The sequence below is a fragment of the Camelus bactrianus genome, chromosome 29, assembly GCF_048773025.1.
Source record: "Camelus bactrianus isolate YW-2024 breed Bactrian camel chromosome 29, ASM4877302v1, whole genome shotgun sequence".
NCBI lineage: Eukaryota > Metazoa > Chordata > Mammalia > Artiodactyla > Camelidae > Camelus > Camelus bactrianus.
In genome coordinates this window covers 27,278,746-27,293,298 of record NC_133567.1, presented here as the reverse complement: position 1 = coordinate 27,293,298, position 14,553 = coordinate 27,278,746, and the positions used below count along the sequence as shown (strand labels likewise).

General features: G+C 34.9%; 1 protein-coding gene across 1 annotated transcript; it reads left to right on the top strand.

Annotated features, from left to right (window-relative positions):
- Positions 1–12,592: 12,592 nt before the first annotated feature.
- Positions 12,593–13,552, top strand: LOC105081077 (olfactory receptor 4A47-like). Its single transcript, XM_010970193.2, has one exon. It carries the CDS (start codon positions 12,596–12,598, stop codon positions 13,550–13,552), a length of 957 nt encoding a protein of 318 aa, XP_010968495.2. The 5' UTR covers positions 12,593–12,595.
- The last annotated feature ends 1,001 nt before the right edge of the window (positions 13,553–14,553 follow it).

The following is a 14,553-nucleotide window of genomic DNA, read 5'->3' as shown; positions in this document are numbered from 1 at the left end:
AAAACAGAAATAGACTCATAGACATAGAATACAAACTTGTGGTTGCCAGGGGGGAGGGGGGTGGGAAGGGACAAACTGGGAGTATGAAATTTGTAGATACTGACAGGCATATGTAGAATAGATAAACAAGATTATACTGTATAGCACAGGGAAATATATACAAGGTCAATGGTAGCTCACAGAGAAAAAGAATGCAATAATGAATATATGTATGTTCATGTATACCTGAAAAATTGTGCTCTACACTGGAAGTTGACACAACATTGTAAACTGACTGTAACTCAATGAAAACAATGTTTTAAAAAATCATGACCTTCAAAATAGGAAAATATGTTTAAGCTTTGTCTTTGAAGATGATATCTGAACAGATTTCCAAAATATTATGAATGCTAATTTCAGAACAAGTTGTTTAAAACTTGTTTCAAATGCAGAACAATTTTATCACATACTTGGTCATATATTTTCAGAGAAGCAAGTTGATAGAATCTGTGTTAGTGTAGAAGTAGGGAAAGAAAATATTTGTGGGCCTATTCTATTAATCTCCACGTGCTCATGGGGCATTTACCAAAGCAGACTGTTCACTAGGCCATGACACAATTGCAATACATTTCAAAGGACTTAAATCATAGAGTACATATTTATGTATATGTATATGTATATGTATTTTTTACATATGTATTTTGTAACAATGTAATTCAACTAGAAACTGATAACTAAAATATATCATCTTCCAATTATGAATTTAGCAATATAAATCTAAAGTAACTGAACATTTTGAAAGGTACATTTTCAACACAGGGATAATAATGCAAATGTCTATAAAAGATATATGAAATGTATTTATGAAGTGTATGTATACATATAAAAGGTTATATTTAATATATATTATTATATATAAATCAACTGGATGCAGCTAAAGGAGTGCTTAGAGAGAAATTTATACCTTAAATGCAGTATTGGCAATCAAGAAATGTTACAAGGAATGAACTGAGCTTCTGTCCCAAGAAGCTAGAAAAAGATAATAAATATAAACACAAAGAACACTGTAGAAAGGAAATATCAAATAGAAGACAGAAATCATAATAGAAATTAATTGAAAATAGAGAAAATATTTAAAACCAAACTTGGTTCTTTGAAAGTTTAATATAATTGATAAGATCCTAGAAAACAGATTAAGAAAAAATAAGAAAAAAGAACCAATTATCAGAATCAGCAATGAAGAGTGGTTCATCACTGCAGACATGGCAGAGCTTAAAAAGACAATAAAATGATATGATGAGCAAATTTATGACAGTGTCCTCACCAGCTAAGAGAAAATGGACCACTGCTATAAAAACGCAAGTTTCTAAACACACAAGGAAAAATAATTAAAAGCTGGAATAGCTTAATACCTAAATCCCACCATTCCCAAACAAAGCTTCATGCCCACATACTTTGAGAATCAATGAATTCTATAGACCAAGTTATAAATAGTACAAACCTACATAAATGGTTTCACAGTAGGGAGAAATTAAGACAATTTCTAATGCATTTTATGCATCCAGCAAAACCCTTATACTAGAACGAAACAAAGTATGGCAAAGAAAATAATTAGATTAATGCTTCCCATTAACAAAGTCACAAAATTCTGAACACAGTATTTAGTACTTAATTTGATTCTATTGAATTTTTTTTTTATTCTTGTTGATGTGATTTTTGAGGAGGTCTTGAGAAGTGCTCAGTCTTGGGACATTATGTGCCACTACTGATGCTAAATCTTCATAAGTATTCAACTCAGTGCCCTGGCTTTGTGAACCAGGAGCTTTTCCAGCTGGTGAGAATATGCATTATTTTAGGTCCAGTGTGGGGACCAAACATTCTTCTCAGTAGTCCATCTGGTTAAATCTTTCCCCAGCCTCAGGCAGTTTCCTGAAATTCATGCACTAATCAGTACTCTGAAGAATAGCTGAAAGGAATCCAGAATTCTCTCTGCAGGGTCTGTCTGTCTCTCTTTCTCACTCTATTTCTATGGACAAGAATTACTTGCATTATTTTCAGTTTTCTACAATTTGAAGAGTTGTAAAGCAGCTTAAGGTTAGTAAAATGTATAAATCCCATAGAATCATGACTCCAAAGGAATGTTATAGATAACACACAGATTTTTCTGTGATTGTGTTGCATTTCTGCCTTTAACAATATTTTCTCCAAGCAAAATTTCATTTATTTAGCAGCTATACTTCAAAAGAAGTACACATGCCTCATGAACACAGTAAACGTACATAAAGAGAAAACTATATTCACATTTACAGTTTTACAAAGGAAAAACCACAAAATTTCTACATTCATTGGAGTTTTAACAAGAAACAGCATACTCAAAATGGGAGCTTAAAATGAGTTGAATATGTTTAGTTGTCAAGGTATGGATTGAGTTGAGGGAAACTAAGAGGGGATGATAAAGACCACAGGGTTAATAACAGTAGGAAGACATGAATGTAATAGGGCCTCAGAGAAAGATCACAGGAACCCAGAAGGTCCATCCAAAGGAGACCATCATCAGTGAAATATACCCAGCCACTGACAAACTACTACAGGAGACCAGGACAATAAACACTATGATATTTCTCTTTTCTTCTCACCTGCCCTGGAATGTTCAGCTCATACTACTCCTTGGCCAGAGGGAAGGGGGACTGGTTAAAGGAGATCAGGAAAGAGAGCTGCTCATGCCAGAGAGAGTGAGAGATCTCAGTGGGTGAAATAAAAATAATTTTTAACATTCCAACTGTTTATTCAGTTTTTGGGGGTTTTTGTTGTTGTTGTTGTTGTTGGAAGTAAGAGAGTAAATGCTATGTTTTGGAGTTAGCTTGAAAAATAGAAAACACAGAGGGAATTGAAAGTCTTCCAATGGGTTTATTCACTTAATTTTATTGAACAGGAATGTGAGTCAGACCTACGCTGGGGGATACAGGCCTATACCTCTTAGACTTATTTAAGTGGCTTTTAAATGGGGTGAATTAGACTCACTCTGTATATCAACAGTGTGCAGAACCAGAATCAACAGTTGTACAAGTATTTTAATAGTTAAGGAAGAGATTTTAGCATCTCTTATTGGCTGAGAAGTAGTAAGATTTACTGTATTGTGAGCTCCCTGTGCCCAGATGTCCTCCAATAAAGGCCCAGGGACAAGCTGCTGAAGGACTTGAGCATCTTTATAAGAAGCTGAACTAAACAGCATCAGTTGTTCACTCTTTTTTATCATGTTGCTTATCCACTTATACACTACAGGAAAAAAACATATTATCAAAATGTCTTGGATTATCTGAAAACCCAATATATTAAGTCACCTTGCTACTGAAAATGTTGTCTTTACAGGTTAATGCCCCAATTGTGAATTCAACTCAGCACTGATGTAAAAGTAGGCAGGATGAATATGACCGAATTCATTCTAATAGGATTTAAGCAGAATCATCAGATGCAGAAAATCCTTTTTTTCATGTTACTTATCTCCTACATTGTCACTGTCATGGGCAACCTGCTCATTGTGGTTACTACCATCTACACCCAACTTTGGACTATCCCATGTATTTCTCCCTAAGCTGACATGTCTTTGGTAGATGCATGCTATTCATCTTCCATAATCCCTAAAATGTTAGCTAATTTGCTCTCTGATTCAAAAACTCTCTCGTTCTCAGTGGCTGTATGACACAGCCCTTTACTCAACTTTTGTTGGGAGCTTCAGGGATTGCCCTCCTTGTCGTCATCACCTATGACCCTACGTGGTTATCTGTAGACCTCTGCACTATAATACACTGGGCACAAATAGATACATCACACACATTGTTTTAATTGAATGGATAAATAAAAGATGAAACTTATAAAGCATTTAAAAGTTTTCTGCCTGTTTTATAGGTAAAATGCTTTTAATATGTGAAGCCAGCTCCTGTACAGACTAGATGGAACCAAGGAACAATATAACTTACTTTGTCCTCTTGGGCCTCATACAGATTCCAAAGGAGCAGAAAGTCATTTCTGTCATGTTCTTGTTCTTCTATATTTTGACCATGGTGGGCAATCTGCTTGTTCTGATGACAATTACTGTCAGTAAGACCCTCAGTTCACCGATGTACTTTTTTCTTGTTAGCTTCTTTTATGGATGTAAATTATTCCTCTTCTATTTCCCCCAGATTGATTTCAGACTTATTTTGGGGGGAAACCCAATACCCCTTGAATCTTGCATGACTCAGCTGTTTACAGAGCATATTTTTGGAGGATCAGAGGTCTTCCTTTTGCTGGTGATGGCCTATGACCACTATGTGGCCATCTGTAAGCCCTTGCATTATTTAGTTATCATGAGAAAAAGGGTGTGCTTTGTGCTGCTGGTGGTGTCCTGGGTTGGAGGTTTTCTGCACTCAGTCATTCAACTTGGTACTATTTATTAGCTCCCATTCTGTGGCCCCAATGCCATTGACTACTTTATCTGTGATGTATACTCATCTGTACTGACAACTATGTCATTGGCCTCATAGTAGTGGCCAGTGGAGGACTGATGTGTACTATTGTGTTTCTGTTCTTACTCATCTCATATGGAGTCATCTTGCATTCTCTAAAGAAAGTTAGTCAGGAAGGGAGGCAGAAAGCCCTCCAGACTTGTCATTCCCACATCACTGTGGTTTTCTGCTTTTTCGTTCCCTGTATTTTCATATATGTGAGACCTGCTAAGACTTTCCCCATTGATAAATCATTAAGCATGTTTTTTACAGTCATCACCCCTATGCTGAACCCTTTAATCTATTGTCTATGAAATTCTGAGATGACTAATGCTATGAAGAAGCTCTGGGGAAAAAAAGGCAGATCAAGTATTGAATGAGGGTATTATCCATCACAAAGAAATGAATTTAGCATTAGGGTCAATCTCTTTGGAATGTAAAAGTCTTCATAAATCTAATGCAAATGTTCTTTTTCTATCAAGGATTTATAATAATTAAATTAGACGTTGAATTATATGTTCAGAAACAATGACAGTTTCTGTGTTTGAATATACATCCTGTAATATCTGGTTGATTACTGCACTTGGTGAGGTGGAAAGGGGTGGAAAGCTTTAAGCAGCGAGTCAATAAATAATATGTAATGAATTAATCAATGAAATTTTTATAGTTACACTAGTTTTAGTGAATTTCTGCATTTACTTTTATTGCTTTCTCATTCTTAGTTTTATTTTTGTCAGATTCTTGTGTTTAATCATCATTCTGTGTATTGTATTGGTTAAAAGATTTAATGCTATATTGACTATTGTCTTTACTTCATTTGCCTTACTTGTGAAATTTTAATGTAATATTTTAATTTTAAAATAAAATTTGTATGATAGATAATAATTATTAAAAATAGACTCTATAGAAAATGAAAGAGTGTAGAATAAAACCTCCCCCATATCCCAAACCATTGTCTCTTACTCTTCCAGATACAATCACTCTGTTCCTAACATTCAACTCTTAACTTTTGCACAAGCATATTTTCATACATCCATGTGCTTATGGCTCTGTTTAAATTTTGCATTGCACAGCTTAGCCTTCTGAAGATATTTACAGACCAGTCTATACTGAAGTAATTAATTCTCAATTTCCTCATACTTTCACTTTGTTATACAGATGCACTAAACTGAAAGGACCCGTGATAGGGAAGAACAACTGGCTTCATAGTGGGTCTGCTTCTTTTACTTTGACCTTTGTGTTCTATTGCTTTTGCTACAAGTTAATCACTAAAGGGGGGTTGCCTATAGCTTAAAGTATACAAAAAGAACGGCCCATCTCTGAAAGCCCTGCCTCCAGTGCCTGAGCATTAACTTAAAATATCTTTGGCTCAAGGAAACATCCTGACCAGGCCCACTTGTGAATGACTGCAGGAAATAAGAAATTAACACATGCCCTCTGGAGTCTGGCCAGAACCAGGAAATATTTGCAACACCGTATCACCTTTTAAACTTTACTGCCTCACTTCCCCCTTTCTGTTCTATAAAGAAACTAGCACCCAAGTCCAGGCAAGATGGTTCTTTGGGACACTAGTCTACCTTATCTTTGGTCTGCTGGCTCCCCAAATAAAGTCACTATTCCTTGCCCTAAAAACTTGCATCTCAATTTATTGGCTTGTGTGGTAAGAAGTACAAACTTGGATTTGGTAGTAAAAACTCATTTTTATTATAATATTTACTAGTCATTCACTTTGAGTTTTGCTTTATTGGTGTGGATTTTCCATTATTACAAATTTCATATACATTTCTGAGGATTGGTGACCAGTTTAAGTATGATATAATGCTAAAGATCATAGTCTTTTTGAAGAAGATTCTTCTGAGTCAAAATTAGCTTTGCCACTCATTATGTAAACTTTGGCAAAATACAACTTCCTCAAGTTTTGTTAAATGTGGAATAGTGGAGATAGTCTCAAGATCAAATGAAACAATCTTTATAAGCTCTTAGACAATTATATGCTCATAAATGTTAGTTATTGTGAGCATTTTATTATTAGAGTCTTAAATTGTAATAGAACTACTTACTTGGCACAAAGTGTTAAGCTTATATATATATGTTAGTTTTATAAACATATATATAAATAAATATATTAAGTAATAATTTCTAGCTTTAGGAAGGATTATGTATAATTTCTCAGTGCCTGCGGAAAGGACCATGATGGAAGCTGGCTGATCTTGTAAGCATTTGTGATGGTGGAATGGTCCTCTCTCCTCCTGGCCATATTTGAATCTCTTTTTCTTGTTCCCTACTCTACGTTGGTCCTGTACATCCATAAACTTGAGGGGATACAGCTGTCAGTGTGAGTTTCCTGACAACACCTGTCTGAGGGGTCAGAAACAGTATTTTGCTATGAACATGAGTACAATATAGCATGCAAGCAGTAAGTGTATAGGAATACAGGAACTCAAAATATAAGAAGTCATTTGTTCACAACTGGTATAAAGTGTGTGTTTTGTTCAGTATCATGTATCCCAAAAATGGAAGAAAGCTTGGCCCAGAATAAATGCTTAATAAATATTTACTAACTGAATGACTATTATCTCTATTCTACCTCCTTAGGAGTAATTGCTTTTGAAAAAAAAAAAGGGGGGGACACTTATTAACTGGAATACTTCTGAAATTGAAGCTATTCCATTAAAGGTGATAAATAGAAATGGAGAATTTGAGGTCCATTTGGTATATGTGGAGGTTCTCATCTGAAGACACTGAATCATGTTTATCTAGTTTAAGAAGAAAATATTTATTATATGCAATTAAAAAGCTTAAAGAATTGTTGAATGATTTGGGCTGCAGATTCTAAGCTGAGATACAATTAACAATTTGCAGAATCACACCCACACAGGACAGGGTTGCTCAAAGAGATGTGGTCCTCCTGATGCCAATCTTATTGTCATTGGCTAAACTTCAAAGGCACTTCACTTTCTTGACCTCAGAACCAATCTGAGTCTCAGAACTACTTAGCCTCCTATAACTAATATCCACTCAAAGACCTGCACAAATGCAACTGGTTGTCAGAACCCAAATCACATGTTTTCATCCAATTTTCAGGGAGTTAGGAAAATATAAGTCTTTAGATTTTAAATATGGAAAATAGATTCATACTTTGGAAACTAACAGCTTATGCAGGTTGCATTTAAGAGATGTTTGAGCAATCATACACTGCTGATGTTTACTACAGATGGGATTAGTCTCCTAAAATTTATCTCACAGTTCTGCATTCCTAGAAAAGTTCAGAATATCCATGTCTCTATCTTACATGCAGGAAGAAAAGCAGAAATATCAGACCACAAGGAATCTGGAGAGAGGAAATTAATGGATACTACAGGCAGTTACTCACATATTTTTGTTTTGTTTTGTTTTGTTTAGGAATATTTGCTGGGTAGTAACTGTGGTTAGTGCTGACACAGGAAAACAAATGGATACAAGGGTCCTTCACCTTCTGGCACTAGCATGGTGTAGTATATGACTTGGTATCCCATCTCAAGGAGCTCTTGTACCTTAATTTTGAGATATTTATGAGATGGATGTTTTCCTTCGTTTAAAAATTTGCTTGTCTTACTTTACTTTCTCTAATTTTAAGGGAATATTAAGTGAAATCCAAATTCCTTAACCAAGATCTGTACTGCTCTACAGGGTTCATGTCTTGCCCAACTCTTTGCTTTCAGTTTGTCCTATCCTCTCCCTTTCCTATTTCCCTTCAGGTGAAATCACATTTCACTGTCTTAAACTCTCCAAGCTCTTTTCAGCATTGTGGCTTAACACGTGGAATGGTACTTCACATGGTAGCTGCATTTCTCTTTTGGAACTCAGCTAAAATACTACCTTTCATAAAGAACTTTTCTGACCACCTTATTCACAGTAGACTCTCCCCCCTTATTTTCTGTCACAGTACCTTGTGTTTTGTTTTATTAGCATGGGTCACAAATCATTAATAACTTACTAAGTTGTTCCTTGTTATACTGGATGACTGTATTATCAGGTCAATGCAGGCAGTACTTTTATCTTGATTTTTTTTTTTTTTTTTTTTTACTAATCACTGTTTTCTCCAGCTCACAACATGGGGCCCAACACAAAGTAGGTGGTCAATAATTTTTGAAATAACAAGTTGAGCAAATAATTAGTTTTTGCATTAAATTTGAGATAACATTTTGACACACATAACCCCACACTTAGAAGCTCTTTAAGCTTTTCCTTTTCTGTAAACATTTAATCTCTCCTTCAAATATGAATGAAAGGCTTGTCAGGTAGTGTATTCTGGATTGCAAGGTTTCTCTTTCATCATTTTAAATATATCATGGCACTCCCTTCTGGCCTGAAGAGTTTCTCCTGAAAAGTCAGCTGATAGCCTTATGGGAGTTCCCTTGTAAGTAACTTGTTGATTTACCTTTGCTGCCTTTAATAGTCTCTCATCTTTGGATTTGTGTGTGTGTGTGTGTGTGACATTTAAATTACAGTATCTCTTGGTGTTCTCTTTGGGTTGATCCTGTTTGGGATTCTCTGTGCTTCCTGGACCTGGATGTCTGTTTTCTTTCCCAGGTGAGGGAAGTTTTCAACTATCATGTCTTCAAATATGTTTTCTGCATCTTCCTCTCTCTCTTGTCTTCTAGGAACCTTATACTATGAATGTTAGTGTGCTTGATGTCACATTAGAGGTCTCTTAAATTGGCCTCATTTCTTTTTATTCTCTTATTTTTGTTGTTGTTCAGTTTCAGTGATTTCCATGACTCTGTCTTCCAGCTCACTGATCACTTCCTCTGTATCATATGAACTTCTGTTGATTTCCTATGGTTTTTTTTTCAATCATTGAATTCTTTATTTCTGCTTGTTCCTATCATCTAACTGAAAAAAATTTCTAATTTCTTTTTCTGTTCAACAAGTCTTCTCCTGAGTTCTTTGAGCATCTTTATGATCATTACAATGAATCCTTTATTGGGTAGATTTCTTATCGCCACTTCATTTAGTTCTTCTTCTGGGCTTTTTATTGTGTCCTTTCATTTGGAACATATTCCTCTGTTGCCTCATTTTGCCTAATTTTCTGTGCTTTATTTCTACGTACTTGGTGGCTTGGTTATGTTTCCTAATCTTGAAGGAGCGGTTTTATGAAGGAAATGTCCTATCAGCACACTTGCTTCTGGTCACCAGAGCTATATGCTCTAGTGATTCCCATTATGTGGGCTGCATGGATCCTCTTTTGTTGTGTGCTGACTACTGTGCACATGCTGGTAGATGTGGATGGCCCCTGGTTCCATTGGTTGACAGGCATTGCATTGTGCAGTGACTGTTGGCTACTGGTGGGTGGGGCCAGGTCCTAGCATGGCTGGTTGTAAGAGTGCGCACTCTCACCACATCTTTGCAATGTAGTACTGCAGTAAATTTCATATTAAATTCTTAGAATTGTTTTCTAGGTATAGATTATGTCATCTCTGAGGCAAGATAATTTAACTTAATTAAATTTTACTGTCTGTAACACTGCTGTCAATGGTAATCATTCCTGTTCTTTGGATTGCAGCTTAAATATCACCTTTTAAAAAATGTCTTCTCTGATTTCTTATTTCTGTCACAGTATTCTATCTGTTATCATAAAAGCACTGCAGAGAACTACAATTATATTATTAAATTGTCTCCTTTTTATTGTCTTTATTGTAAGACTATAAGATCCATGTGGGAAGAAACTTTCATGTGTTTTTTTCCTTCTTTTATTGATTACTGTCTCCTCAATTATGACACAGTTGCTGGTAGAAAATAGGTGCCTTAAATTATAAAATAAATAATAATTGGATACAACATTAGATATTATATCTGAAATGGTGATAACATTTCTATAAATTTAATAAAAGTCATGACAGGAAAAGTGGAATATTAAATAAAAAGAAAGATAAGCTTGTTATGGCAAGTGGGAAAATACTTGAGGAATTAATTTTCACTGAAACAAAATGGTTTGGCTGCTATTTTATTCTTGGTTTGCAATATTTTGAAAGCAGTTATAAAGTTGTGGGTTTTTTGTTTTTTTTTTCATGTTCCATCTTTTTTACCCTAATTCTGTGATGAGGTTTAGTAGCCTCTTTACATACTGATGTACTTTTAAAATGTAGTGGAAAATCCCAGTGAATTTAATTAAGTGAGAATCAGTTTTGGATACTTTCCAGTTCTAAGACTTAATGACAAATGAGGTTAGAAGGGATAAAAAGATCCAGTGATCTTGCCCCTAGTGGGAACACGGCTACTATCCTTTAAAAACTGATACAGTTTTTTCAGGAGATCCTTTGCTAGGCTTCAAGCAATGCATAACAAAGAGAAAGAAACAGAATGTGTCTCAAACTCTCAAATCAACTAGTCTGGCCACATCAACAGGATGGATGAGAAAGATTAAACAATTAAATATTTTTCTATTTTGAAGCTTAGGAAATCAAGTTGCTTGAGATATATTTCCCTCAGAAAATGGTGCGTTACAATCTTGTGTAAATATAGGATTTGCTGATATTTTTGATAAATTATTCAAACATGATATACTTTTGTTTTTTGTAGTCACCAAGGTATTTCTTTTAAATAATCTACAGTGCAAATAAAATGTCTTCTATATATTTAGAAGGCTCCATAGAAAAAATAAACACAGTAGAATGAAATAGAATATATCCTCAAGTAATAATGCAGGCTTTTGCCCTCTGTTGTCAAACAGAATGAAAAGAGGATTCCAGGTTATGAGTAATTTAAAAACTCATCCTTCAGATTATGGAACAAGCTTCCACAAGGTGAGAATAACAGTACATTTTGGGAACCAGGATTCACAACTGTGTGACTTTCTTTCTCATGTAAGAAATAAATCATTTTGAAATAAATTGAACTTAGGTTCCAATTCTAGTGTTATCATGTAAAAATGTGTGACCATGGGGAAATGAATGAGATGGTCTAAGCCTCATTTTTTTCAGCTATAAAAAGGTGAATACAGTTCCTATGACTGTAAATGTTAAATATGACACATTAAATTCTGAGTACATGACTGGAGTTCACCATAAGTGCTTAGAGAAGTTGGGTGATGTAATCAAAACAAAATGTAAGAAGCAAAATTTGGACTACCTAAAGAGAACGAATAGATGGAGGCCAGAATAAAAGTGGAGAGACTTGGCAGGAGGTGATTGTAGTGGGCAAAAAAAGAAGTAGAGGGGTAAGAAATGACCAAATTTGTGATATATTTTGAAAGTAGAGACAGCAGGATGTGTTCAAGGTATTTATTTATTATTTATTTATTTATTATTTTATATTATTTATTTATTTTATTATATTAATATATATTATGTATTATATACTATATATTAAATATATTACTATATTATTTATTTATTATTTTATTTATTATTTATTTATATACACATTTATTATTGTGGACATTTTAAATCATGTTTTATAAATATTAAATTGAAATATAATCAGAAATGTCCAAAACTGTACATGCCGCTTATACATGTGGAGACAGAGGCTGAAGGTACAAAATTGGACTACTTCAGCAATTAATGGTCAGGGAAAGGAGGAATATCCACCTAAGACAGTAAGAAAGAAGCTTCAGGAGTTCTGAGACAATTAAGGCCACTGACCATCTATTTATATTTTGACCTACTCACACTGGGATGTGTAAAGTAGCTTATGTGGGTGTCAAGTATTACATTTTTGGTAATTATAAATGGTGCACCTTCATGGAATTTCCTTCCCATCTTTTCTTGTTCTTTCACTTTCCCTTAGAAACTCAGCTAAGGCATTACGTTCCTAGAGAAGCCTTCTCTGTCTTTAGTTTGACAGATATATTCCTACTTTCTGACTCTTAGCTTTCTGTAAGTGCCCTTATAATGCTATTCATTATGTGGATCTGAAATTGTTTTATTCCTTATAATATATCCTATCACAGAGAGGGAACTATGCCTTATCCAACTGGGTAGTCACAATGTCTGCCACACACTGGGCACAAATAGATGCTTCATGCACATTGTGTTAATTAAATGGATAAATAAAAGAGAAAACTTATAATGAATGTATTTAAAAGTTTTCTGCCTTGTTTTGTAGGTAAAATGCTTCTAATATGTGAAGTCACCTTCTGTACAGACTAGATGGAACCAAGGAACAATGTAACTTATTTCATCCTCCTGGGCCTCACACAGAATCCAAAGGAGCAGAAAGTCCTTTTTGTTATGTTCTTGCTCTTCTACATTTTGACCTTGTTGGGCAACCTGCTCATTATTGTGACTATAACTTTCAGTAAGACCCTGAACTCGCCAATGTACTTTTTTCTTGCTAGCTTATCATTTATGGATGCCACTTATTCCTCTTCTTTCACCCCCAGATTAATTTCAGACTTGTTCTCTGGAGAAAACACAGTATCTTTTGAATCTTGCATGACTCAGCTGTTTACAGAGCATATTTTTGGTGGATCAGAGGTCTTCCTTCTACTGGTAATGGCCTATGACCGCTATGTGGCCATCTGTAAGCCCTTGCATTATTTAGTTATCATGAGGCACAGGGTATGTGTTATGCTGCTGGTGGTGTCCTGTGTTGGAGGTTTCCTGCACTCACTTATTCAATTCAGCACTATGTATGGGCTCCCATTTTGTGGCCCCAATGTCATTGATCATTTTATGTGTGACATGTACCCCTTATTGAAACTCATCTGCAGTGATACGTATGTCATTGGCCTCATAGTAGTGGCCAATGGAGGACTGATGTGCACTATTGTGTTTCTGCTCTTACTCATCTCATACGGAGTCATCTTGCACTCTCTAAGGAACCTGAGTCAGGAAGGGAGGCGGAAAGCCCTCCAGACCTGTGGTTCCCACATCACTGTGGTTGTCTGCTTTTTTGTTCCCTGTATTTTCATATATGTGAGACCTGCTAAGACTTTCCCCATTGATAAATCATTAAGTGTGTTTTTTACAGTCATCACCCCTATGCTGAACCCTTTAATCTACAGTCTAAGAAATTCTGAGATGACTAATGCTATGAAGGAGCTCTGGAGAAAAAAAAGCAGAGCAAGTATTGAACCAGTGCATTACCCATCACAAATAAATTAATTTAACATTAGGGTCAATCTCTTTGGAATGTAAAAGTCTTCATAAATCTGATGCAAACTTTCCTTTTCTCTAAAGGATTTCTGATAATTGAAGTAAAAGTTGAACTGTTTGTTCATAAACAATGACAGTTTCCCTGTTAGAATGTTCATTCCATAATGTCGGATTGATTAGAGTACCTAACAGGGTGGAAAGGGGTGGAATGCATTAACTAGTGAGTCAATAAATAATATGTAATGAGTTAATCAATGAAATTTTTATAGAATTACACTAATTTTAATAAATTTCTGCATTTACTTTTATTACATTCTTAGTTTTATTTTTGTCAGATTCTTATCTTTTATCATAATTCACTTATTATATTAGTTGCAATATTTAATGTGGATACACTATCCTCTTTATTCTACTTCATTTGCTTTACCTATGAAATTTTTAGTTTAATATTCTAATTTTTAAATAAAAGATGTAAGTATGATGGATATAAAATGTTAAAAATAGAATCTAGGCATAATGAAAGATTGTTGAATAAACCTCTTCAACATCCCAAACTATTGTCTCTCATTCTTCCAGATGTAGTCACTCTGTTCTGAGATTCAACTCATAACCTTTGCAAATACAAGCATATATTCATATATGTATGTGTTTATGGCTGTGTTTAAATTTTGCATTGCACAGCTTAGCCTTCTGAAGATCTTTACAGACCAGTCTATACTGAAGTAATTAATTCTCAGTTTCCTCATACTTTCACTTTGTTATACAGATGCACTAAACTGAAAGGACCCGTGATAGGGAAGAACAACTGGCTTCATAGTGGGTCTGCTTCTTTTACTTTGACCTTTGTGTTCTATTGCTTTTGCTACAAGTTAATCACTAAAGGGGGGTTACCTATAACTTGAAGTATACATAATGAATGGCCCATCCCTGGGATCCCTGCCTCCCATGCTTGAGCATTAACCTAATATATCTTTGTTTAGCTCAGGGAAACATCCTGACCAGGCCCACTA

Bases quoted from the DNA above. Each gene is read 5' to 3' on its own strand.
- LOC105081077 (XM_010970193.2), top strand. From the start codon at position 12,596: ATGGAACCAAGGAACAATGTAACTTATTTCATCCTCCTGGGCCTCACA.